This window comes from Lotus japonicus, chromosome 1 (assembly GCF_012489685.1).
Source record: "Lotus japonicus ecotype B-129 chromosome 1, LjGifu_v1.2".
In the NCBI taxonomy this organism is placed as follows: Eukaryota; Viridiplantae; Streptophyta; class Magnoliopsida; order Fabales; family Fabaceae; genus Lotus; species Lotus japonicus.
In genome coordinates this window covers 56,785,297-56,811,638 of record NC_080041.1, presented here as the reverse complement: position 1 = coordinate 56,811,638, position 26,342 = coordinate 56,785,297, and the positions used below count along the sequence as shown (strand labels likewise).

At 39.3% G+C, this 26,342-nt stretch overlaps 2 protein-coding genes across 2 annotated transcripts; both read left to right on the top strand.

Moving 5' to 3' along the window:
• Nucleotides 1–198: 198 nt before the first annotated feature.
• Nucleotides 199–7,068, top strand: LOC130731021 (amino acid permease 8-like). The gene is made up of 7 exons (XM_057583204.1): nt 199–357; nt 4,686–4,919; nt 5,073–5,166; nt 5,447–5,664; nt 5,857–5,996; nt 6,103–6,324; nt 6,401–7,068. The coding sequence occupies exons 1-7, from the start codon at nt 288–290 to the stop codon at nt 6,821–6,823; spliced, it is 1,401 nt and encodes a 466-aa protein (XP_057439187.1). The 5' UTR covers nt 199–287; the 3' UTR covers nt 6,824–7,068.
• An 11,402-nt stretch (nt 7,069–18,470) lies between these two features.
• On the top strand, nt 18,471–20,855 carry LOC130739593 (uncharacterized). Its single transcript, XM_057591930.1, has 4 exons — nt 18,471–18,951; nt 19,046–19,446; nt 19,587–20,642; nt 20,769–20,855. Exons 1-4 carry the CDS (start codon nt 18,471–18,473, stop codon nt 20,853–20,855), a joined length of 2,025 nt encoding a protein of 674 aa, XP_057447913.1.
• The last annotated feature ends 5,487 nt before the right edge of the window (nt 20,856–26,342 follow it).

Genomic DNA, 26,342 nt, shown 5'->3' with positions numbered 1-26,342 from the left:
GCAGAATATAAATACTCAACATGTTTTCAGGATTTAAAAACGTGGTAAAGGGAAATTACTATATTAAAGGGGTTGTTAATTGATGTGATGATGGGTACCAAAATCAACTCCTGATTTTAAATAAAAAAAGGAAAAAGAAAATGACAGTCGCCGATTATATTTTTTTATTATTTTCAAATTGTTATTTGGTCCGTGCATTTCCACTTTTCCAGAAAGAAGCGTAACCACTCACTTCCCCTTTCTCCAAATATACGGGTAAAGTCGTCAGTGCAGATAAGGGGATCTACATGAGCAGCAGTATCACCAAGGCTCTCATGGAACTCGAGTTAGACGATGATGGGAGAATCCCAAGAACAGGTTCCTTTTCTTTTTCTCTCTCTGCTTCTACCTCCCAGTTTCTTTGTATTCAGATTCTATTCTAATTCTCTTCAAGATTTCTATCACCAATTTTTCTGATGAGTATTTATTATCTTTTTTGTGATTGAAAATTTTATAAGTACTGATGACAGAGAGAATCTCATAAATTTGAAAAGTACTGATGAGAAAAATTTGTGATGATAGATATTATCATATTAGTATTTTTTAACACTCTTCTGCCATGAACACTTATTAGATACATGTTACTTACTTTTCCTCTGTAACCAAAAAGATACATGTTACTTAGCGGTGATGTATAAGGTGCAATAGTGGATGGGTCTTGCACCCATGCCACTCTTGCAAGAGCCAATGGGATGGCAACACCTATCATGGTGGAGAATGAGAAACCTGTTTATACTTTATCCTGTTAAATGGATTTTTCAATTTTTTAATGTTTCAATTTGATTATGACACTAAAGCCCCTTATTGTGTGCCCCATCATTTCTCCCTTGATCTTCTTTGATCTCTTCACCTGCAAGTGTGCCACTGTGGCCAACTCCGACCAACCACCTCGGCGGCTGCCGGAGGATTTCAGGGCAGTGGTCACTTCCTTTCCCTCATCCCTTCCCGGGCGGTGGTCATGTTTCCTCCCCTTCTTTTTGTTTTTTCATTACCCATTTTCTTTGTTATCCATCAACATAACACTGGATATACCATATTAATGAAACCAAAGGACAAAAGAACATTGAATTGTAATACATCATTGCATCTGGAATTTTTTGCTGTAAATTTACAATAAACGGATTGCAACTTGCAAGCTTTAACCAACACAAAGCCTGAAGTTCAAATCAAAATTACTTCACATAAAGCCACAACTTTATCATTGAGAGAAAATCAAGCAGACAACTCATCAAGATAATAATACAGCACCAAAAAAAACCCAAAAAAGTTCAGAGAAAAAACCCAGAAAACGAAGGTAAACCAAATCGCATCTGTGATTTTGGCCAATGGATCTTCAGATTTTGGGATGAACATGTGGGTCTTCCAAATCACATCACCAAGTTGCAGATCTATTCCAAGAACTACTGCTTGGTCTTAAGTGCACCCCTTTGGGTTTGAGTCTATTGAACCAACACTGCTAGAGGAGTTTGAAGAGAGGTTTCAAGAAACTAGATCTGGGTATTGGATTTGGTCGACGATGCAAGCGATGGGCTTTGGATCTGGGCGGCGAGGAAGAGGAAACAACGGTGTCGCGTGGTGGTTATGGGGGCGTCAGCGGCGGAGCTCGAGTGATGGCTGCTCCGGCGAGATCAAGGGGAAAAGAGCGCGGATCTGTTCTCGGTGGCTGGTTGATGGAGGCGTAACAATTACGGAGAAGCACGACGGAGGCGCAACGATCGACTGAGAAGAAAGAAAACGCGGTGGAGAATAGCTTGCCGGAGAAGCAACGAAACACGGCGGAGGGGAGCTCGCCGGAGAAGAAATGAAACGGCTAAAGGAGCAGAGAGAGGGGAGAGGAGAGTGAAAGAGAAGAGAGAGGAAAGGGTATTTTAGTACTATTAGTGCATTATATTGTTTTGATTTTTTTTAACAGGTAAACATAACCTGTTATAACAGGTATTTTTTGATCTTGCATGGTGCAAGACCTATGATGCTCTTGCACCCTATAAGCCACCTTACTTAGCTGTTAGAGTTTAATAACAGAATTAGTTACTAGCTTAGTATTAGATACATATTACATAAGCTGGGTAATACACAGTTAGTTACTTTCTCCTTCATGAAAAAGCAACTGCCTTTTTACTTTTCCTCTTTTCTCTGTCATCTCTAATATGGTATCAGAGCACCATTGGCTGGGGCTCTGCTACCTTCTGCGACGTCGTGATTTCCATCTGCGATTTCCGATTTGCATTTCCATCTATGATTGCAATTTGTGATTCAATCTGCAATTGCGATTTGCGATTCCACCTGCGATTGCGATTTGTGAGTTGTTATTCCATCTGTGGTGGTTTTGAAGTTTTTGCTGGAAATACATGGACCAAATTGTTATTTGGTCTATGTTTATTATTTTCAAATTGTTATTTGGTCCATGTTCTTCCTCCGCTAAATATCCGCATTTCTGTGAGTTCATCAATTGGTATCAGAGCACCGATCTAGGTGCTGTGGTAACCATTGATTCATGAGGATGTTTCCAGAATTTGACGGGAGATGGGCCTATGGCTGGATCATCACGGTGGAGCAGCACTGTGAGGCCAAGGGAGTTTCCGAAGAGAAGAAATTCTCAGAGGCTGAGAAGGCTTGACTATACGCATTTATCTCCTTCACACAAACACTACACACTATCATTGACCAGTATCCCAGAGCCTAAAACCTTCAAGCAGGCTTTTCAATTTCCGTGTTGGCGTGGTGCCATGGATGCAGAATTACAAGCTCTTTAACAGACTTGAACTTGGAAGATTGTAGATTTACCTCCTGAGGTTGTTCCTATTGGAAGTAAATGGGTATACAAAATCAAAAGATATGCTAATGGCTCTATTGAACGCTATATAGCGCGTTTAGTGGCCAAAGGTTATTCACAAATTGAGGGGATTGACTATTTTGACACCTTTTACCCAGTTGCTAAGATGACAACTAATCCGTCTTTTGCTTGCTTTAACCTCAATTCATCATTGGCACCTTCACCAGTTGGACGTCAACAACGCATTTCTCCATGGTGACCTTAAAGAGGATGTCTATATGTCAATTCCTGATGGACTTTCTTCTCCTAGAATCAATATAAAGTTTGTAAGTTCCAGAAATCTTTGTACGGGCTTAAGCAAGCGAGTAGGAGATGGTTTGAGAAACTCACCACTTTGCTTCTCCAGCATGGATATCAGCAAGCACAGTCAGATTCCACTCTTTTTACTAAGAAGTCAGGGTCTGATTTCACAGCTTTCTTAATATATGTGGATGACATTCTTTTGGCTGGTTCTTTCCTAGCTGAATTCACTCTAGTCATGAAACTTCATGACAAAGCTTTCAGGATCAAGGATCTTGGCACCCTGAAAATTTTTCTCTTTGTCAAAGGAAATCTTGTTTGGATTTACTCCATGATTCAGGTCTCATGGGATCCGAACCTGCTGCTACACCATTGGACAGTACCATACGGCTACAACATGGGCATAAACTTACTGATCCTCAGGCCTATAGGCGCCTTGTAGGTTGTCTCCTTTATCTCACTACATCTAGGCCTGCTATTAGTTTCGCTCAGCTAAGCCAATTAATGGTCTCTCCAACTGAGCAGCATCATCAAGCTGCCATGCGTGTGATTTGGTACTTGAAAGGTTCACCTGGGCTTGGTTTATTCTTTCCAAGAACTTCTGAGCTTCAATTACTTGGATTCAGTGATACCGACTGGGGTGGCTGTCCTGATTCATGCAAATCTATTACTGGTTATTGTTTCTTTTTGGGCTCTTCCTTAGTTTCCTGGAAAGCTAAGAAACAGACCACAATCTCTTGATCGTCTTCTGAGGCGGAATATCATGCGCTTGCGGCTGCTACTTGTGAGTTTCAATGGCTCACTTACCTATTGAAAGATCTTCAGGTCACTTCTTTCCGAACACCAGCTCTCTATTGTGACAATCAAAGTGCTCTCTACATAGCTGCCAACCCCGTTTTTCATGAACGGACAAAACATTTGGACATTGATTGTCACATACTTACATAGTCCGGGGAAAATCACAAGCTGGCTTAATGCATCCGCTTCCTATTGGATCCAAAGATCAATTAGCTGATTTGTTTACAAAAGCTACCTCTTTTCATGTCTTTGTTTCCCTACTTCCCAAGCTGGGTATGGTTGACATATACCATCCTCCAGCTTGTAGGGGGTATTAGATACTAAACAAGCATCTGCTGCTTAGCTGTTAGAGTTTAATAACAGAATTAGTTACCAGCTTAGTATTAGATTCATATTATATAAGCTGGGGTCAGATTCAATGTATTTTAACTGAAAATTCATTTTCTGTAATGCAGTTACTTTCTCCTTCATGAAGCTACTGGCTTTTTCCTTTTCCTCTTTTCTCTGTTATCTCTTATAATACTTGCATCCTTTTCTGTTAATATTTTTCTATTCTGTAATAAGCTATTAAATAAGGTTAAAAAAACAGATCAATAGTAAATTAAACTGAAGTCCAACCGTTTATATTGAATTATAATATCTAATATATTAATGTTTTAAAAATTTCTTTCAATAGAAACTTGTATGTATTTTTTTTTTTATTTGCTTAGTTTGAATCAGAAAATGCTAAATAAAATAAAATACATATAATATTTTGGGTTACAATTGTACGCAGGGAATGCTTTTACTGCTACGACGCACATAATAACGGTGGTGATTGGGGCTGGTGTGCTAGCTCTAGCGTGGGCATTGGCCCAACTAGGATGGATAGCTGGTATAGCCAGCGTGCTCTTATTTGCATCCATTTCTGTTTTCACTTACAGCCTTGTAGCCGATTGCTACAGATTTCCAGACCCAGTCAATGGCAAGAGAAATTACACTTACATGCAGGCTGTCAAGGCATACTTAGGTACGTACGTATTTCGCACTTTCCCAGTATCACATACATAGGAAATAATTGTTATTGTGCAAGATGGGAGGAATCAAATCTTGATGACCAAGATAGTGATTCAACATCACACATTTATCCAAAATTTTCATACTGGTATTTGATAATATACAGGTGGAACGATGCAAGTGATTTGTGGATCAATTGTATATGCGAAGCTCGCCGGGATCACAGTGGGCTACACAATAACTTCATCCATAAGCTTGGTGTACGTTATTACATTAACGAGCTAGTTAATTAGTTGTACTATATTACTTGAATTGTTATTAATAACATTGTTTTTGTTAGGAGAATTAATGTGATTATTTAAGTCTATGAGTAAGTTAGACATCCCATCTTTTCATGGTGGCCGGTTAAAATAATGTGCAGGTGTGACATCATTTTAAGAATTTCTTTCTTTAGATCCTCAAGGTCGATCAGATTGATTTATGATTTTCCCTGCTTTGTGTGGTTCATGATCGATGATGAATGTAATATGAGTACTGCAGAGCTATAAAGAAAGCAGTTTGCTTCCACCAAAGAGGACATGCAGCTGAGTGCAAATTTTCTTATAATCCCTTCATGATCGGCTTTGGGATATTGCAAATTTTCTTGTCTCAGATCCCAAACTTCCACGAACTCACATGGCTCTCAACAGTTGCTGCTATCACCTCATTTGGTTATGTATTCATTGCAATTGGGCTATGTCTCTCGGTTCTCATCTCAGGTACTTTTTATCATAAGAACAATAATTTAATACAGAGAATTTATCCTTAATTAATAAATGTTTAATTTTATCTCTTAATTATAAATTTATCAAAATTCAAGAGATTTTTTATTTATCTTATTTTTTCATGGTTATATTTTTGTTATGAAGTTGTATCTAATTTCATTACAATGGCATTTTGGTTAAGAACAGGAGAAGGAGCTTCAACCAGCATAACTGGAACCAAAATAGGGCCGGAACTGTCTGCAGAAGACAAAATTTGGAGGGTTTTCAGTTCAATGGGAAATATAGCACTCGCTTGCAATTACGCTACTGTTATTTATGATATAATGGTAAAACACAATTTACTCAATTAAAAGAAACCAAGAGATGCACAAACTGGAATTGTGTGTGGGTTTTATTTTTACTCTGAATCTGATTATTCCATGCTTGGTACAGGACACTCTAAAGTCACATCCACCAGAAAATAAACAAATGAAAAAGGCTAACGTGATAGGGATCACAGCAATGACAACAGTATTTCTACTATGTAGTGGCCTTGGCTATGCTTCATTTGGTGATCATACACCTGGTAACATTTTTACTGGATTTCGTGAGCCCTTTTGGTTGGTCGCCTTGGGAAATGGTTTCATCGTAATCCACATGATTGGAGCATATCAGGTTGGATGATTACTACTTGATATTTAACTTTGGTTAAACTTTGTTGTTGAGAAATCAAATCAATATTTTATTGCAGGTGATGGCTCAACCATTCTTTCGTGTAGTTGAAATGGGCGCTAACATAGTTTGGCCAGATTCAAATTTCATAAACAAGGAATATCCAATCAGGATGGGCAGTGTAACAGTTTATTTCAACCTGTTCAGGCTAATATGGAGGACGATATTCGTGATTTTGGCTACAATTCTTGCCATGGCAATGCCATTTTTCAATGAGGTTCTTTCCCTGCTTGGAGCAATTGGGTTCGGGCCTCTTGTTGTGTTCTTCCCTATACAAATGCACATTGCCCAGAAACGCATAAGAAAACTATCAGTGAAGTGGTGTGCACTCCAACTTTTAAACTGCCTCTGCTTACTTGTTTCATTGGCTGCTGTAGTTGGTTCAATCCATCAAATAAGCCAGGATCTTCACAAATACAAGATATTCTCGTATAAACAATAGCCACATGGAACACAAAGCATGAGTAATATACTATGATGTGCCCTGGAGGCAATATTCCAACAACTGGTTAATTAATACTACCTCTAGCTAGTCATTTCTTACTAGCTGTCATCTAAGGTTACTTTAATCCTATTTCAGAAGGATGCTTTCAAAATGTAAAATTATTTTGTTTCAGTATTTATACTATACTCCTTTGAAGTTTTGGGGAAGCTACTATACAATTTAAAAATCTGCATGATTTGTGATTTTTTAGTGTACCTTCTTAATATATAGGACGTCCGTAACTGACCTTTTTGTCAACGTGATGTAGATCACTATTTCATTGGGCTAAAAGCCCATTAAGGGTACAAGCGGTTGGGGTAAGAAACAACACACTCAATGGTCTAGCATAACTATGAAGGCTCATGTGGGTTGGAGAACGCATCCAGGAAACATTGGCCCCATCCCAGTTCTTGTTCCAGTCCGGGACCTCTCTTTTTATTCTCAAATCTGTGTGATTGTGAGTAATATTCTTAATGTTGATGTCCACAATTCAATTGAGGAATCGGCACAATCAGTACCACCTTTGGACTGGCCTCTGCTAGGGCTTTTCTCTCCGTCTAACGGAGTACTCTACCCCGACAGGGTCTCTTTGGGTCATCGTGAACCCCCCTCCCCCCCCCCTTTGACCTTAGGTCGTTTGTGTTTGATCCCTTCACTGTTTCTGCCTCTACCCCAACCCCTCTCGATCTCTACCTCTAGTCCATGCTACCATTCCATCCATGGAAAGCGATACTAATATGTCCCCTCTAGATATGGAGGGAGTTACTATCCAGCTCCAATTTAACCCCTCTGAGGGTTTCCAGCTAGCAGGAAGGACGCTTGTAGGCAAAGTTCTCACAGACAAAACCTTGAGCAAACATACAGTCAAGGATATCTTCTTCAAAGCCTGGGGGCTTAAGAATGGTGTCACCATAGCTGATATGGGAGTAAATGTCTTCCTCTTCAACTTCAGAGACAGTCTAATAGCTAAGAAGTTTCGGGAAGGAGGCCCCTGGAGCGTGATGGGCCACTTAGTGAGTCTCCAAAGCTAGAATCCAGAGACCTCTATCTTTGAGCTCGACTTTTCCTTCATTGATTGCTTGGTTCAGATTCATGGCCTCTCTCTTGACTCCCTCTCAACTGGTAATGCTAATAAAATAGCAGAGCACCTGTCCTTGAGGTGGAAAATCCTGTTGTTGAAGGCCACTTACTGAGAACATTTTTGCGAGTAAAGGTGAGCCTTAATTCGAGGAGACCTTTGATTACTGGGTTTTGGATCCCTAGGAAAGATCAGTCCAAGTCGTGGGCTTTTCTCAAGTACGAGAAGTTGACTAGTTTTTGCTACAACTGTGGCATCATTGGCCACGATCATAAGAGATGCACTCAGCCAAAGGCCATGGCGGTACAAACCCCTCGAAATCAAGGTTTGGCCCGGAGCTAGGGGTCCCACAAGCTAAATCGCTTAACTCTATCTTATCGGAAACTTCCCTGAGAAAGGTGCAGCCACCACAGTCATATCCGAGAGAATATGAGGTGGCAACAGAGAGCGTACCAGGGAGACATGGTCACGTGCCAGACCCCACCAACCCTGTCAGCCTAATCGAGGGGGGACCCAGTACAACAGAAAATCCTTAAGAGTCAACTTTGCTTCCCCTAAGGGAGTCACCCCTTACTTTTTTACCCTGCGACCCTACCTTTCCCCCTTCTACTGGGAATCTTCAGGGAAGGGCATTTGCGAAACTTTGAGGGAACCTTCTACTGAAGCATCACTCCCTGATAGGGAACTTAGGTCTTGGGGATGGCCCACCGGTTCACGGATTGCCTATTGGGGGCGCTGTTTCTGGTATTGATGACGATGGCGTCTCTAGGAGTGTGTCTGTCACCTCGCCTAAGAATGTTGGCCACCCAAGTAGCGATTTGAGGGCAAACTTGGACAACAACGACAACAAGTGGTACACTCTCTCCCCACTGGGTTTTTTAGTTGATGCCCCGGGGCCAAAACCTATCAAGGTAGATTTAAACTCCCTAAATCTTGAAGTGGGGCTAGGACCTGCAAGAAGGGAGTATTTGGGCCTACAAAAAGATGGGTATGGGCCCAAACATGCGGATACAAGTGCATACAACCACATACCGTGCAAGACTAGTTCGAGGCTTCCTTCTCCTGGGCCCTATGGAAGCTAGCCTTTCACAAGCAAGGGTGGGCCAACTAACAATAATTCTCTAGTGTTGAGAAGACAGAGAAAAAAAGCCTTCAACTCTGGACCATATCATGGTCACCTTTAGAAAGAAAGCTATCTTAGGGAACCCCCTCCTCAAGTGTGGGAACCAAGACGAGAGATTCAGAAAAGCTCTTCTGCCACCAAATACTTTGTTGAATTTCCGCAAGAGGATGGAGAAGAGGATCCACCAACTTCTGATACAGAGCACCGGTACTCCATATCTCTGGACAAACTCTCACTCAAACGAGGAAGAGAGAGTAGTCTTGAAAATGAAGAAAAGAATAATGTAGGTTGTTTCTTGGACCCTAAGCTGTAGCGCATATCTACATCTCTTTATTAGGGGAACTCAGTATCTTCAAAGGCCGAGGAGGCAGGCCAAATCAAGCCCCCAACAGTCCCATGATTCTAATCAGTTGGAACTGTCGTGGGGCTGCCTCCCCTGCAACAATGATTGAACTTAGGAACCTCTGTAAGTATTTTTCCCCTTCTCTTATTTTCCTTATTAAAAAAATAAATAAAAAAGAAAAAAATTGAAAAACTCAAAAAATATTTAAGGTTTGATTTTTCTTTCTCCGTTGAACCACAAGGCTTGTCTGGAGGACTGAGTCTCCTCTGGAAAAAGGATCTACAAGTTGAAATTTTATCTTTTACTGACAACTATATTCATTCCATCTTGAGTCCTAAAGAAGATGGAGCTTCTTGGTGCAATACTTTTGTGTATGGCCATCCAGACTTTGCACAGAGGAAACATCTCTAGGATGAAATTTCCTGCCTTCAAACCTGTAGCTCCAGACCATGGCTCTGTTTTGGGGATTTTAATGAAATCCTTTATCCACATGAAAAGGAAGGGCTTCGCCCCGCCTGCACGAACATGATCCTGTTATTCCGCGACTTTATCCGATCTAACGCCCTGATGGATACAGACTTCAGTGGGTGCAAGTTTACATGGAGAGGAGGTAGAAGACAAGAAGTTCTCATAAGGGAACGAATAGATAGAATACTCACTAATTGGGAGTGGAGACAACAGTACCCACATGCCGAATTTCAAGCTATTCTTGTTTCCTCTGACCATAGCCCAATAATCATATCCATGAAGCCCAAGGGAAGGAGTCTCACTCCCTTCAAGTATGAAGCGTACTGGGGGGATCACAAGCACTGTGGTCAAGTGGTTAATACAAGCTGGAACGCTGCTAGGCACCAGGAATCTGTTTGGTCCACCCTACAGGCAAAAATCAAAAAAACCAGTCAATCTTTGACATCCGAGAGCAAAAATACTTTCAAAAGAGTCGATAAGGAGATTAGTGCTCTTAAGAAGAAACTTGAAGCCTTGGGTAATCAAGACTCCTCTCCCCAGATCACAGAGGCCATGAGGGACATCCAAAAACAAATTAAATCCCTTTGGGAACAAGAAGAAAAATATTGGGGGCAGAGATCACGACTAAAATGGCTGTAATGGGGAGACCGGAATTCTAAATTCTTCCATGCCACTACTCTGCAAAGAAGGGGAAGAAATAAGCTATTGAAAATCAAAACCGATAATGGTGAATGGGCTAAAGAGACATACCAAATTGTGCTGGCAATTGAAAGCTTCTACTCATAACTCTTTTCTTATTCTGGACCGTGTGCTTTAGAACAGGGGGTGGAAGATATCCCAAATGTTATACCACCTCAGTGCAATGCACCTATATTGGAACAAGTAACAATGAAGAAGTAAAAAAAGGTTGTTGTTCCTTTGTTTGATTGTCTGCATTTTAGTTAAGTATGTGGTAACATCGTGCTATGACATGTGTCCCCGGGAAACGTTCTGTAACTTGGTTGATTTGTTGTGAAGCTTCAAGTTGATTACTTTGTGATCAAGTTTGGTTACTATTAGGAGCTTCTGTACGCCGTCAAGGAATATTCTATGTGTAATCAAACCCGGTTCAAGGGGGTTTGATTTGGAGCTATTTATGGAAGTTGGAATCTGCACTTTTATTAATTACCCGAAGATCATGTGCATATTTGTTGCATGTTTGTTTCTAATAACAACTTCTTGATTGTGTGTGTGGACTCTGTCATCTTTCAAGCCCAACGAAGACAAGGCCTGGAAGACTATTACTTATGAAACCCAATACCTAGTTGGTTAGGCATCGAGACAGTGTATTGGATTAGGGTTTCATTGAGTTCATACTGTTCTTGTTTCCTTAGCAGCTTTATGCAATAGTTGTGAGCTAAGGGTTGTGTGTTTACTGTGTGATCTTGAGATCTGTCTTTGTAAATCGTGTTTGAGTTCAATCACTGTGGCAGTGGTTGTGTGAGAGAGTGAGAGGGAGTTCTCATACTTAGGGGGAGACCTAAGTAATATTCCACGGGTAGAGTTACGTAGAAAAAGGTAGTTGAACTAGGGCAATTCTTGTGAGACCTTTTGTGTAGAATTTCTCTGTAATAGTGGATTATCTCTCTTGAGTGAAAACCCTCCAGACGTAGGTGATATTGCACCGAACTGGGTTAACAATTTCATGTGTGATTTTAGTTTTTCAGTCATTTATCTTGCTGCAATATTTACTGTGTTTTGAGTAATGTTACACAAGATGTCTTAGACATCTGGTAGAACATCTGTCCGACAGTTGCCAGAATTTCAATTGGCATTAGAGCAGGCACCCCTGTTCTACTATTGGGTGAGATCTAGGGAGACATTTCTGGTATTATGAACAACATCAAGGAAGGAGGATATGTGCATAGGCCACCAATCTTGGATGGCTCTAACTATGACTACTGGAAAGCACGAATGATTTCATTCTTGAGATCCATTGATAGCAATACATGGAAATCTATTGTCAAAGGTTGGAAGCACCCGATGAAGAGTGACAAAGAAGGAACTTCAACCACTGAACTGGAGCTTGAGGAAGAATGGACCAAAGAAGAAGATGATGAAGCTCTAGCAAACTCAAAAACACTGAATGTCATCTTCAATGGAGTGGACAAGAACATGTTCAGATTGATCAACACATGCACTGTGGCTAAGGATGCTTGGGAAATCCTCAGGGTGGCTCATGAAGATACTACAAGAGTGAGAGTGTCAAGACTTCAACTTCTCACCACTCAGTTTGAGAATCTGAAGATGAAGGAGGATGAAACTGTTTCTGAATTTCAGATGAGGGTGCGAGACATGACAAATGCATCATTTGCCCTTGGAGAACAAATGTCTGAGGAAAAGTTAGTTAGAAAAATTATCAGGTTTTACCTAAGAGATTTGATATGAAGGTGACAGCAATTGAGGAAGCTCAGGATATTGGCAACATAAAAGTTGATGAATTAATTGGTTCTTTGCAAACCTTTGAGATGTCATTGAATGAAATGTCAGATAAGAAGAGTAAAAGCATAGCATTTGTGTCAAAGGCTGAAGATGATGATTCAAGTGAGAAAGAGTCTGATGAAAATCTGTCTGAGGCAATAGCTTTGCTTGGGAGAAAGTTCAACAAAGTTATGATGAGGTTTGAAAGAAGACCTAGACCAAATGTGCCAGACAAACAGTCTGACATTGGGAAGAACTCTGGTTTTGCTCGCAGAAACAAGGAAGAAGACAAGCCCAACAAAAGAAAATGAGTCTAGTGTCATGAATGCGAAGGATATGTGCATATTAAAGCAGAATGTGTTACCTATCTAAAGAAACTAGGAAAAGAGATGGTGGCAACTTGGTCTGATGATGACACAAAAGATGAAGATGAACCTCAAGTCATGGGTCTTACTGTGAAGTGCAACTCTGAAACAGAGTCAAGTGATGGTGAGATATATGAGGAGGAACTTGCTGAAACCTATAAACTTATATTCAATAACTGGAAGGATGCATGTAAAAGAGGGAAGAAATTGGAAGGAATTGTCAAGGATCTGGAGATTGAGAATCAGAATTTGCTGATCATAAATGACAATCTTCAAGAATAAGTCACTGTGCTGAATTCAAAGATTGAAGGCATGATAAAATCTGTTCGTATGTTGAATAAAGGGACTGATGTGTTTGAATTGATTTTGGAAACAGGAAAAGTGGCAAAGGATATGACACAATGAGAAGCTCAAATGGTGTTCAACATGGGTAGTGTCAGATTCCTTATTCTTATCCTCCAGTTCAGAAAATGAGAAGCTCAAACTGGAGATGTCATCACTGTGGTAAGCATGGACATACAAGACCCTATTGTTACAGACTGTATGTGGCTCCTCAAAATTGGAAGGTTACTCAGATGCACACTTATGCTAGTCCAAAGAGAAGAGAATGGAAACCTAAGAACAATGTCACAGCACTGGTTGCTTACACTTCTCTGAGAGTATCTTCTAAGGAGGATTGGTACTTTGATAGTGGATGTTCCAGGCACATGACAGGTGTGAAGATGTATCTTGACAATATCAAGCCACATTCTACCAGTTATGTCACTTTTGGTGATGGTGCTAAAGGTAAGATCAAAGGATCTGGGAAGATAGTTAGTATTAGCTCTCCAAATCTGAATAATGTACTACTGGTGGAAGGATTGACAGCAAACCTAATCAGTATAAGTCAATTGTGTGACTTGGACTTGAATGTCCCATTCAACAAAGCTGGCTGCAAAGTTACTGATGAGAATGAGGAAGTGGTCATGACTGGTAGGGGTGTAAGCGGGTACAGTCCGATCCGCGAATCCGATCGAACCGCACACATTTTGGTGGGTTGGATTGGATCATCAGTTCGGTTCGGATTTTTTTTACTGCATCTGACAACCATCGGTTCGGGTATCAGATTTAGGAATTGAAAAACCGATCTATCCGAACCAACCCAATGAATTGAGAAGTGTTATTTACATTCATCCAAAACATTCTATCCCATTACATTGCCTATTTATATGTATTGGAGATGTTGGTTTTATTTGGATTATATGGATTATGTCATTATTGAATGTTTTGTTATTTGGAAATGTTAAATTTTTCTATATTTATATATATTTTTTCACGTTTTTAGAATAATTTTCATGCAAATTTTTAAATAATATTTTTTTATTCCTAACCCGACCATCCGATCCGAACCAATCCAATTGATATCGGGTTGGTTTGGTTCGGATTTAGAAGCAAAAATTAGAAAATCTGAACCAATCCAAACCGAACATGTTTGATTGGTTCGGACATTTAAACACCCTAAATCCGAACCAATCCGGTCCGATTACACCCCTAATGACTGGAGTGAGATCCAAAGACAACTGCTACATGTGGTCTCCACAGAACAAGGCTATGACCTCAGTGTGTCTCGTGTCAAAGGAAGATGAAGCAAAACTATGGCATAAAAAATTAGGGCATCTAAACCCTAAAAGCATGAAGAAGGTCATATCTAAGGAAGCTATCAGAGGCCTTCCCAGACTGAAGATTGAAGAGGACAAAGTGTGTGGAGAATGTCATATTGGAAAGCAGACTCAGACATTTCACAAGAAACTGACTCATGTTGGTACAACAAGATCTTTGGAATTGTTGCACATGGACTTGATGAGACCAATGCAGAAAGAAAACTTTGGTGGAAAAAGGTATGTGTTTGTATGTTGATGTGCCAAACTGCAAGTGTACAGTTTCGCCCAGGGTTTTAATTATCGAACACAAGGATTGTGTGAGTTTACTTCTAAATTTACCAATTTAGTTGCAAAGATAAAAATAGATGATTGATTGATTGTGATTATCACGAAAATAAATCAAGAAAAACAAATAAATGGTTGTTGATTTGAAAACTTAGGGAGAAAAGCTGCACTAGGGAATTGAACCTGTTACCCTCATTATGCTTGTACCCGCTCCAATTACATATGAATTCGACTAAACTCATTCAAGGTGTTATGACTTTGTGATTACTTACTAATTCCTTAGTCAAGTTCTCCTTCTAGTTAATTTGTGATAGCTAATCTCTTAGTACCTAATCCTCATTAACTAGAGATTCAGTTGAATATCAGACAATCACAGATTTATTGCTACCCTTATCCCTAAGGCGTAGAGACCAAAATCCAATTCCTCTCTAGATCCCTAGTTCCTATCAATTTCCCAATTGTATAGAAACAAGTAAAACAATCTATGCGCCGTAGACAACAATCAAAGCAAGAGAGAAATTCAAGAACGAAATATAGTCATTCATATAATAACCGAAACGAATCCAAACATAATCAAAGATGTAACTTCATCTATCCCTAATGCAAAAGAGGATTAGTTCCTCATAGTCTTGGAGAAAAATTCAAGAAGAAGATGACAAAACATCCAAATTACAGTAGAAACCTGTAAAGGAACCTAAAGAATTCAAAGCTCTGCCTCCAAAGAGTCTCAAAAGTGTGTTCCATCTCCAAGAATAGCAAAAATTAGGTTAAAACCGTGTTTTATAACCTTCCAGCAGAGCTTGGCGCATTTGCGCCATAAAACACTGAAAATAGCATGGAAATTCGGGCATAAATGGAAAAGCATGGAAATTGCGCGAAACAGGGAAGGATTGGCACGAGTTTTCGTGCAGAAAATTCCAGCAACCATGAAGCTCAAGCATTTGCGCGAGAAACAAGCTGAATTCGCACGGATTTGATGCCAAAATCTCCAGCCACACCATATCTTCATCTTCTCTTGATTTCCTTCAAATCTTCCTCTAAAACAAAGCAAATAAAAACAGATTAGAGATAATTATAAGATAAAAATCTAAATTAAACTTATCTTATCCTAGAATAAAACCATTTAAATCCTAACAAAAACTAGAAAGATATCATGAAAACTAATAAAACTAATAAAAATAATAAAATGCATGAAATAATCCTCAAGTGACTTAAAATGACTAAAATACCCTAAATAATATATTAAAATGCATAAAAATAAACTAGAAAAATGACTTAAACACCCGGGTCATCATATGTGTTTATGATTTTTCAAGATTCACTTGGGTGAGCTTTCTTGCAGAAAAATCAGAAGCTTTTGAAGTGTTTAGAGAACTAAGCCAACAACTCCAGATAGAGAAGGGCTATGGTATTGTGAGAATTAGAAGTGACCATGGTAAGAAATTTGAGAATAGCAAATTCTCAAAATATTGTGTCAGTGAAGGAATCAAGCATGAATTTTCAGCTCCTATCACTCCTCAACAGAATGGTGTGGTTGAAAGGAAGAACAGAACTCTACAAGAATCTGCCAGGGTGATGCTTAATGCAAAGAAAGTTCCTTATCACTTCTGGGCTGAGGCCATAAATACTGCTTGTTATATTCACAACAGAGTAACTATCCGCTCAGGAACTAATTCTACTTTATATGAGTTGTGGAAGGGAAAGAAACCTACTGTTAAGTACTTTCATGTCTTTGAAAGTAGATGTTACATTTTAACTGATAGAGAACAGAGAAGGAAACTTGATCCCAAGAGTGATGAAGGGATATTTCTGGGTTACTCAATGAATAGCAAGGCATACATGGTTTTCAATTCTCACACAAAGACTATGATGGAGTCCATAAATGTGGTTGTGGATGACAGTGGAAACAATCTGGAAGAAGACAATATAGATGGAGATGATAATGTGCCTCAGATAGTTGATGAAATACCAAATGTCACAGACAGCAGGTCTGACCTTGAATCAGAAGAAGAAAAAATCAATTAGAATTCAGAAAATTCATCCCAAAGAGAACATTATTGGGAGTTTGAATGAAGGATTCATCACTAGATCTAGAGACATCATTGCAAATGCTTGTTTTATCTTCAGGATTGAGCCAAAGAACATCAAGGAAGCTCTAACTGATGAGTACTAGATCAATGCCATGCAGGAAGAACTGAGTCAAATCATGAGGAATGAAGTGTGGATCTTGTTCCTAGACTAGATGGTGTGAATGTGATTGGTGCCAAGTGAATTTTCAGAAACAAATCAGATGAAAATGGTACTATGACGAGAAACAAAGCCAGATTAGTTGCTCAAGGGTATACTCAGATTGAGGGAATTGGTTTTGATGAGACTTTTGCCCCTGTTGCTCGATTGGAATCAATCAGATTGCTGTTAGGAGTAGCATGTCTGCTGAAGTTCAAGTTGTACCAAATGGATGTAAAGAGTGCTTTCTTGAATGGATATCTGAATGAGGAAGTCTATGTAGAACAACCAAAGGGCTTTGTAGATCCAAAATTTTCAGAACATGTTTAGAAGTTGGGAAAATCATTGTATGGAGTGAAGCAAGCACCAAGGGCTTGGTATGAAAGAATGATTGAATTCCTGATAAATAAGGGATATAGCAAGGGAGGAATAGACAAGACCATATTGGTGAAAAATGATGGTGGAAATCTTATGATAGCTCAGATATATGTGGATGACATTGTCTTTGACGGGATGTCAGACCACATGGTAGAACATTTTGTTCAACATATGAAATCTGAGTTTGAGATGAGTTTGGTTGGTGAATTAAACTACTTCCTAGGATAGCAAGTTAAACAGATGGAAGACTCTATGCTTATTTCACAGAGCAAGTATGCCAAAGAACTAGTCAAGAAGTTTGGTCTTGAAGGTTCAACTCATAAAAGAACTCCTGCAGCTAGTCACATAAAATTGACAAAAGATGACCGTGGTCCTGATGTTGATCAAAGTCTTTACAGAAGTATGATAGGCAGTCTTCTGTACCTCACTGCTAGTAGACCTGACATTGCCTTTGCAGTAGGAGTGTGTGCAAGGTATCAAGCTACTCCTAAGGAAAGCCATCTTGTTCAAGTGAAAAGGATTATCAAGTATGTTAGTGGAACGAGTGACTATGGTATTTTCTATGCTCATCATACAAATTCTAGACTTGTGGGATAATGTGATGCAGATTGGGCAGGAAATGCAAATAACAGGAAGAGCACTTCAGGAGGATGTTTCTTTTTGGGGAGTAACCTTATCTCTTGGTTCAGCAAGAAACAAATCTGTGTCTCCTTATCTACTGTTGAGGCTGAGTACATAGCTGCTGGAAGTGGATGCACTCAGTTACTATGGATGAAGCAGATGTTGAAAGAATACAATGTCTTACAAGATGTTATGACATTGTCCTGTGAAAACTTGAGCGTCATCAACATCTCAAAGAATCTTATTCAGCACAGTCGTACCAAGCACATTGATATCCGATATCATTTTATCAGAGATTTGGTTGATGAAAAAGTAATTACTCTTGAGCATGTGGAAACTGATCTGCAGTTAGCATATATTTTTACTAAAGCCTTAGATGTGGCAAAATTTGAAAAACTTAGAGGAAAATTAGGGATTTGTGTAATAACTGACTTATAGCAGATATTGACACATGTCAAGGGCAACAACTATTTTTCTCTCTATTTAACCGCCCTTGAAGAAATTGAGGAAGTCACAGAACTGAATCCTCTTGATTACACAAACCTCAGTTATTTTCGATCATCTTTCTCTCTAACCTCTAACGGTTACTTTTGTGTTTGTCTCAAGTTCTTCACAATCATGACTCAAGATTCAGGAAAGAAGAACGATGCCGGTCCCAAGCCTGTCAAAAACTCTCATGGAGTCAAATTTCTTGGATTGAAGACTTCATCTTCTACACCCTCTAGGGTTACGCGCTCCTCTGCCAAAATTGCCTCTCCAGAATCTTCTGGACCTGCTAAGAGGACAAGAAGTCTGAGAATCAAACATGGTGTCAAGAAAGGAACATGGAAAGCTTCCAGTGTTCAGGACATCTCTGAAGATTCTATTCCTGACCCCCAGGTTGATGTTGATCCAGAAATCGATGTTCCCAATGATGAAGCAACTCAAGTCATCAATGATGTATTGGAGACTCTTGCTAATGCTGCCACTGCACAGGATGTCACGCCAGATGTTGAATCACAGGAAGATTGTGGTTCTAATTCCAACTCTGAAGGGAACTCTCATGAGTGTGATGCTGAGAAGGGCGATGTTTCTGATGTTGCAAGCCATGAATCTTCAAGTGAGAAGACTCCCTCTGCTGAGATCCCCCATGAGAAATCACATGCACCCTTGTCCAGAAAAAGGTAAGTAACAAGTGTTGATTGCCTCTGAAGAAGAGGAATCTGATAATGAAGAATTGATCAAGAAGGCCACTGCCTCTGCTGGCAAGAAGGCCACTGCTTCTGCAAGCAAGAATGATGCAGATAGGAAGAAAAAGAAGAAAAAGGGTTCTGGTGCTCAGACCCCCAAAAGTCCAAAAGCGTCTCAGATCTCAGTTTCTGAGAAGAAGGAAAAGAAGGAAAAGAAAGAGGAGAAGATTGCTGTCTCTAATGGAAGGAAGAGGAAACATGTTTCTGAAACTGACTCTGAACCAGATGTCGAGCCAGATGTTCCAGACATCTCCACCACTGCCAAGAAAAGAGTCAAGGGGAAGAGAATTCCCTTGAATGTTCCAGATGCACCCATGGACAATGTGTCCTTCCACTCTGCTGAGTTTTCTCAGAGATGGAAATTTGTGTTCTAGAGGAGGGGTGCTGTTGAAAAAGAATTAAGTGAAGAAGCCTTAAGCTACACTGAGATCATGGTTGTTATTGAATAGGCAGAGCTGATGAAGACTGTGACTGGAATTGGTAAGTGTTATATTCAACAGGTAAGGGAATTCATTGTGTTCCCTCTGATTGTGATAATGAGGATAGTGCTGAGTATAGGAAAGTGTTTGTGAGAGGAAAAGGAATTGCTTTCTCTCCTGAAGTGATCAACACCTATTTGGGCAGAAGCCCTGATGCTGTGACTGAGGAGGAGCCTGACTTGGATAGGGCTGCTAACACTCTTACTGGGAAGTTGGTCAAGAAGTGGCCAAATAAAGGGGTCTTACCCTCTGGAAAACTTACTGCTAAGTATGTTGTGCTCTACAAAATAGGCACTACAAACTGGATGACTACTCAACATCTCTCTAGAGTGACTCCACCACTGGCCAAAATGCTTTACCTGATTGGTAAAGGAGGAGAATTTGATTTTGGTAATCTTGTTTATGAGCAAACTCTAAAGCATGCAAGTTCCTTTGCTGTGAAGCTACCTATCTTGTTTCCCTGTCTTCTCTCTGGACTTATCTTGCACCAACATTCCACTATTCTGAGGGCTGATAAACCTCTAGGTAAGAAACCTCAACCTCTGAAATTTAATTATCGCATGTTTACTGGACCACATGTTCCAGACATCATGATATCTGCTTCTAGAGGAACTGCCAGTGCCAGTGACACTAAGCCACCTGGGTCAAGGAAGGAAGACATTGTTGCTGAGTTGCAGGAAGTTTCCAAGACACTTCAAAACACTATTCAGGCTTGCAGGGTAAGGAAACTTAATGTTGATCAACTGATCAAAGCTTTGACTGAAGTTCCTGCTGCTGTTGAGGAAGAAGAGGTTGAAGAGGAAGCTGAGAATGCTGAGGATGAGAATACAGTTGTTGAAGAAGAAGCTCAATATGAAACTGTTGGAGAAGAAGAAAGTGGGTCTGACAAAGAAGAAGAGGAGTCTGATGGAGCAGGAAAGGAGGATGTAACTGGTTCTACCAGTTCTTCCACTTCCAGTGCTTCACTTTGTTATTTTATGGTTCTATTGTTTTGGATGTATTTGCTGAAGACTACTTCTCTCATGGTCTATAATAATTCTACAATATTTACACTTTGGTTAGCTATTATGGTTCACTCCACTGTATGCAGTTTCTTCATATGATCTTCTTTGAGTCTTTGCCAAATTGCGCTAATAAGGGGGAGTAGTGTAGTTGTAGTTTGCAGAGTAGTTTCTGGTTATTCCTGCTTATGTTGCTATATGCACTAGTTATCTGATGTGCACTCTGATCTGCCTTGTGTGTTTGAGTACTACTACTTCTGGATGTGTATAGATGTTGTTGATAACTATGTGTGAATTGATGTGATAGCTATGTGTGAATCGGTGTGTAAGCTACCTTCATATGTTGTGGTTTACTCTTCTCTGATGTTTCAAGCTGCAAGTATTCTGAAGAGTCCTTATGGTAGTGGATTGTATTAGCTAAAATTTGACAAAGGGGGAGATTGTTGTTCCTTTGTTTGATTGTCTGCATTTTAGCTAAGTATGTTTGTGTGGCAAGATGTCGGACAAGTTGTTGTAACATCGAGCTATGACATGTGTCCCTGGGAAACGTTCTGTAACTTGGTTGATTTGTTGTGAAGCTTCAAGTTGATTACTTTGTGATCAAGTTAGGTTACTATTGGGAGCTTCTGTGCGCCGTCAAGGAATATTATATGTGTAATCAAACCCGGTTCAAGGGAGTTTGATTTGGAGCTATTTATGGAAGTTGGAATCTGCACTTTTATTAGCTACCCGAAGATCATGTGTAGATTTGTTGTCTGTTTGTTTCTAATAACAACTTCCTGATTGTGTGTGTGGACTCTGTGATCTTTCAAGCCCAACGAAGACAAGGACTGGAAGACTATTACTTATGAAGACCCAAGACCTAGTTGGTTAGGCATCGAGACAGTGTATTGGATTAGGGTTTCATTGAGTTGATACTGTTCTTGTTCCCTTAGCAGCTTTATGCAATAGTTGTGAGCTAAGGGTTGTGTGTTTATTGTGTGATCTTGAGATCTGTCTTTGTATCTCGTGTTTGAGTTCAATCACTGTGGCAATGATTGTGTGAGAGAGTGAGAGGGAGTTCTCATACTTAGGGGGAGACCTAAGTAATATTCCACGGGTAGAGTTAGGTAGAAAAGGTAGTTGAACTAGGGCAGTTCTTGTGAGACCTTTTGTGTATAATTTCTCTATAATAGTGGATTATCTCTCTTGGGTGAAAACCCTCCAGACGTAGGTGATATTGCACCGAACTGGGTTAACAATTTTCTGTGTGATTTTAGTTTTTCAGTCATTTATCTTGCTGCAATATTTACTGTGTTTTGAGTAATGTTACACAAGATGTCTTAAACATCTGGTAGAACATCTGACCGACAGTTGCCAGAATTTCAAAGGCCATTGACAATATGGGAGAACTAAAAGCCCCAGGTCCTGATGGACTCAACGAGCTATTTTCCAAGCAACATTGGAAAACCATATAAGACATTTGTGAAGTAGTAAGAAAGTTCTTCCTTGATGGTACCCTCCCGGAGTTTTCCAATGAAACTATAGTTGCTTTCATTCCAAAGGTGGACAAACCTGAAAAGATAAGCCAACTACGCCCCATTAGCTGCTGCAATTTTATTTATAAGGTTATATCTAATGTTATGGTCAACCGGCTCAAACCTTTTATGAATGAGATAGTTTCTCCGGCTCAAAGGGCTTTTATAGGGGGCAGAAAAATTCAAGACAACATTATTGTAGCCCATGAAGCCTTCAATTTCCTGAAAAAGAAGAGCAACAACAAAGATAAGTATATGGCCTTGAAACTAGATATGAATGAAGCGTATGATAGGTTGGAATGGGACTTCCTAGAGCTATGCCTAAAAGCTTTCGGGTTCTACAACATCTGGCTAGACAGAATAATGAAATATGTCAAAGGAATTTCTTACAGATTTAAAGTGAATGGTGTACTAGGAAGAAAAATTATCCCAGAAAGAGGTATTAAACAAGGAGACCCCCTTTATCCTTACCTCTTTGTTCTTGCAGCTGAAGCTCTCTCCCACTCACTCTCAAGAGCTCATGAAGAGGGTCGAGTAGAAGGTTTGAAAATTACTATAACTTGTCCATCTATTACTCACATATTTTTTACAGATGACTCTTTGTTCTTTGCCAAAGCAACTCTAGAAGAGTCCTATCAACTCATCACTATTCTTAACAAGTACACGGTTGCTTCTGGACAACAGATCAGCCTTGAGAAATCAGGAATTACCTTCAGCAAATGAGCCTCCTTGGTCTTGCCCTCTACTCTACTGCTCCGGTTCTTGACTTATCCCTCTCTCTCAAAAAACATTTATTTAATCATTATATCTGATATGGAAAATAAAAAAAACACGTGGAAATGATGACAAGGAAAAATTCGAGCCACATAAGACTAAAACAGTCGTAGGGACCCAATTTGATTAAAAAAAATTCCAAGGATAACATTTCATGCTAAAAAGTTTCAATGACTAATTTTGATTCCTTTTACAATTTCAGAGACCTAAAGCTTATTTAAGCCTTATTTTAAAAAAACTGAAAGCGGATTTTTTGGAAAAGCTACTTTAGAGTGTGTTTATTTCAACTTTATTTAAGAAAAAAACACTTTTATCATTTTAATGTTTGTTCAGCTTTTCACAAAATCATTATTTAAAAAAAAACTGAAAGCAGATTATTTGAAAAAGCTACTTTAGATTATGTTTGTTTCAGTTTTTTTTGTTGCAAAAATCATCTTTATCATATTTAAGTTTGTTTAAGCTTTTCAAAAAATCATTATTTTACAAAAAGTTGAAAGCATATTATTTGGAAAACCTACTTTAGAGTTTATAGTGCGTTTATTTCAACTTGTATTTAGAAAAATCGCTTTTTTCAATAAAAAATATTTTTTATGTTTGTTTCAGCTTTTCAAAAAATTATTATTTTATAAAAAGTTGAAAGTAGATTATTTAAAAAAGCTACTTTAGAGTGTGTTTGTTTCAGCTTATTTTAGAAAAAAATATCACATTTTTTCATTTTTATGTTTGTTTCAGCTTTTTAAAAAATTATTATTTTAAAATAAGTTGAAAGCATATTATTTAGAAAAGCTACTTTAGAGTGCGTTTATTTCAACTTTCTTTAACAAAAATAACTTTTTATTTATTTTAATGTTTGTTTCATCTGTTTACAAAATTGTTGTTCCTTTGTTGTCATCAATTTTGTTAAAAACAACCTGATGCCCTAGCCGATGTTGTGACATCTGCCTTGGTGAAGGCCAGGACATCCGCCCCTGCTGGCATGCAAGTGGGTCCCTTATGGTTATGCTTTATGGTATGTTCTGTTCTTACTTGAAGGTCAAGTAACTGATTGTTGGGAGCCAGTTGCGGGTTGTTTTTGTTGGAGCAAATCTGTGATTAAAAAGATTTGTTTCTATTTTATTTGTTGATCACTCATATTAGATCTTGGAAGATTCTCTACTGATATGAGTTGGATCAAAGTGTTCTTAAGCCCAAAAAAACCCTAGCCGCCTCTGCTGAAGTATATATATAGACAAAGACCTGAAGCTTGATGTGATCGAGAGAATTACCTTGAAGATCAAGTGTTCTTAAGCGTGTAAGTTGTTCTTTGTCTTTGTTTGTTTTGAACTAGTCTTGCTCACTGATTCTATAAAGTGAGACTGAGTTCTGTGTTGTGTTTGAGTGTCAAACAAACCTTGTGTTATTGTTGTTACCAATCACTGTGGCAGTGAATGAGGAAAAGTGAGAGGGGCTCTCATACTTAGGCTGTGGTTCTAAGTAGAATACCACTGGGTAGATTAGGTTAAGAACAATGAACTTGATGTGTTCATGTGTGTCTGTAATACCTAGTTCTTGAGATAGTGGAATTCCTTTTCATTGGGCGAAAGCTAACCAGACGTAGGTGTAGTTTCACCGAACTGGGTTAACAACTTTCTGTGTCTTGTTTCTTTTAGTTGTTTGTTTTGTGTGTTCATGCTTTTCAGTCGTATGATGTTCTAATCGATTGTCCCAGCATCGTGCAGGACATTTGTTCTAAGGGATCTAGAATTACAATTGGCATCAGAGCAGGCACCCCTGTTCTGTGTGGGTGAGCTCCAGGGAGATATTTTCTTGATCTCATGGACAATAAGGAGGGAGGATCGATCAACAGGCCACCTATCCTGGATGGCTCCAATTATGATTACTGGAAGGTTCGAATGATAGCCTTTCTCAAGTCTATTGATATCAAAACTTGGAAGGCTGTTGTCAAAGGCTGGAAGCATCCTGTCAAAGCTCAAGCAGAAGGAAGTACATCTACTCCTGAAGAAAAACCTGAGGATGAATGGACAAGTGCTGAAGAAGAAGCTTCTCTGGCAAACTCAAAAGCAATGAATGCTATCTTCAATGCTGTGGACAAAAACATGTTTAGATTGATTAATACTTGCACTGTAGCCAAAGATGCTTGGGAGATTTTGAAAACAGCACATGAAGGTACAACCAGGGTGAGGATGTCTAGACTCCAGATGCTTACTACTCGTTTTGAGAACTTGACAATGACAGAAGATGAGACAATTTCTGAATATCACATGCGTGTGCGTGATCTGTCAAATGCTTCATTTGCTCTGGGAGAACCTATGTCAGATGAAAAGCTTGTGAGGAAAATCTTGAGGTCTGTAACCAGCAAGTTTGCAATGAAGGTCACTGCTATTGAAGAAGCTCAAGATATCAGCAGTTTGAAAGTGGATGAGCTGATTGGTTCTCTGCAGACTTATGAGTTAAAGTTGGGTGAAAAACCTGAAAAGAAGACCAAAAGCATTGCGTTTGTATCCAACACCACTGAAGGAGATGATGCTGATAGTGAAAGTGAGAATCTATCTGAAGCTCTGGCACTTCTTGCTAGAAAATTCAACAGAGCTCTAAGGAAGATAGACAGAAGGACTAGGCCAAATGTCCAGGACATTAAGTCAGACAACTCTAAATCCTACAATTCCCAGCGAAAGGTCAAAGAAGAGGACAAATCAGGCCTAAACAAGGGTGTTCAGTGTCATGAATGTGAGGGTTATGGTCACATTAGATCTGAGTGTGCAACCTACTTGAAGAAACAAAAGAAAGGCATGGTAGTGACATGGTCAGATGAAGATACTGAGGATGAGGAAGAGTTATCTGCCAACAAGGTTAATGCCTTCTCAGGGGCTGTCAATGACTCAGATTCCAGTGGTGATGAAATGACATTTGAGGATTTGGAAGAGACTTACAAACTCCTACATGTTAAATGGAAGGAAACTTGCAAACATCTGAAGGAGCAAGAAGATGAGATGAAACTAGTTAAGACTGAAAATGAAAAACTGAGGGAGACCATTGATAAACTGCAAGATGACTTGGATAAATGGAACTCAAAATTAAAGGATCTTGAAACTGTTGAAAAAGCCAATCTTCTGTTAACTATAGTTGATCTTCAAGAGAAAGTAGCTACATTGACAGCCAAACTGGAAAATACCTACAAGTCAGTGCGTATGCTGAATAGTGGATCTAATATACTTGAAGAGATTCTGGAAGAAACAAGCAAGCAAGGAAAGAGTGTTAAAGGCATTGGTTTCAGTTACAAGTCTGAGAATAGAGGAAATCAGAAAGCATCAAGGAAGTTTGTAAGAGCTAAGGAAAACTCTGAGTTTAAAAACCCAGAGAACTATCAGAGGTCAAGCCCGATGTCACAACATATGCCTCAACATCCTACTACTCAGAAGGCTACTGCTCAAATTCCATGGAGATGTCATTATTGTGGTAGGTTTGGTCACATTAAGCCCTACTGCTTCAA

What these genes read in the sequence shown, in the direction of transcription:
- LOC130731021 (XM_057583204.1), top strand. Translation starts at nt 288, where the DNA reads ATGAGCAGCAGTATCACCAAGGCTCTCATGGAACTCGAGTTAGACGAT. An exon ending in CTGTTATTTATGATATAATG is followed by an intron (nt 5,997 to 6,102) that starts GTAAAACACAAT and finishes TGCTTGGTACAG; the next exon opens with GACACTCTAAAGTCACATCC. An exon ending in ACATGATTGGAGCATATCAG is followed by an intron (nt 6,325 to 6,400) that starts GTTGGATGATTA and finishes ATTTTATTGCAG; the next exon opens with GTGATGGCTCAACCATTCTT.
- LOC130739593 (XM_057591930.1), top strand. Translation starts at nt 18,471, where the DNA reads ATGACTCAAGATTCAGGAAAGAAGAACGATGCCGGTCCCAAGCCTGTC. An exon ending in TTTCTCAGAGATGGAAATTT is followed by an intron (nt 19,447 to 19,586) that starts GTGTTCTAGAGG and finishes TCAACAGGTAAG; the next exon opens with GGAATTCATTGTGTTCCCTC. An exon ending in CTATTATGGTTCACTCCACT is followed by an intron (nt 20,643 to 20,768) that starts GTATGCAGTTTC and finishes TATATGCACTAG; the next exon opens with TTATCTGATGTGCACTCTGA.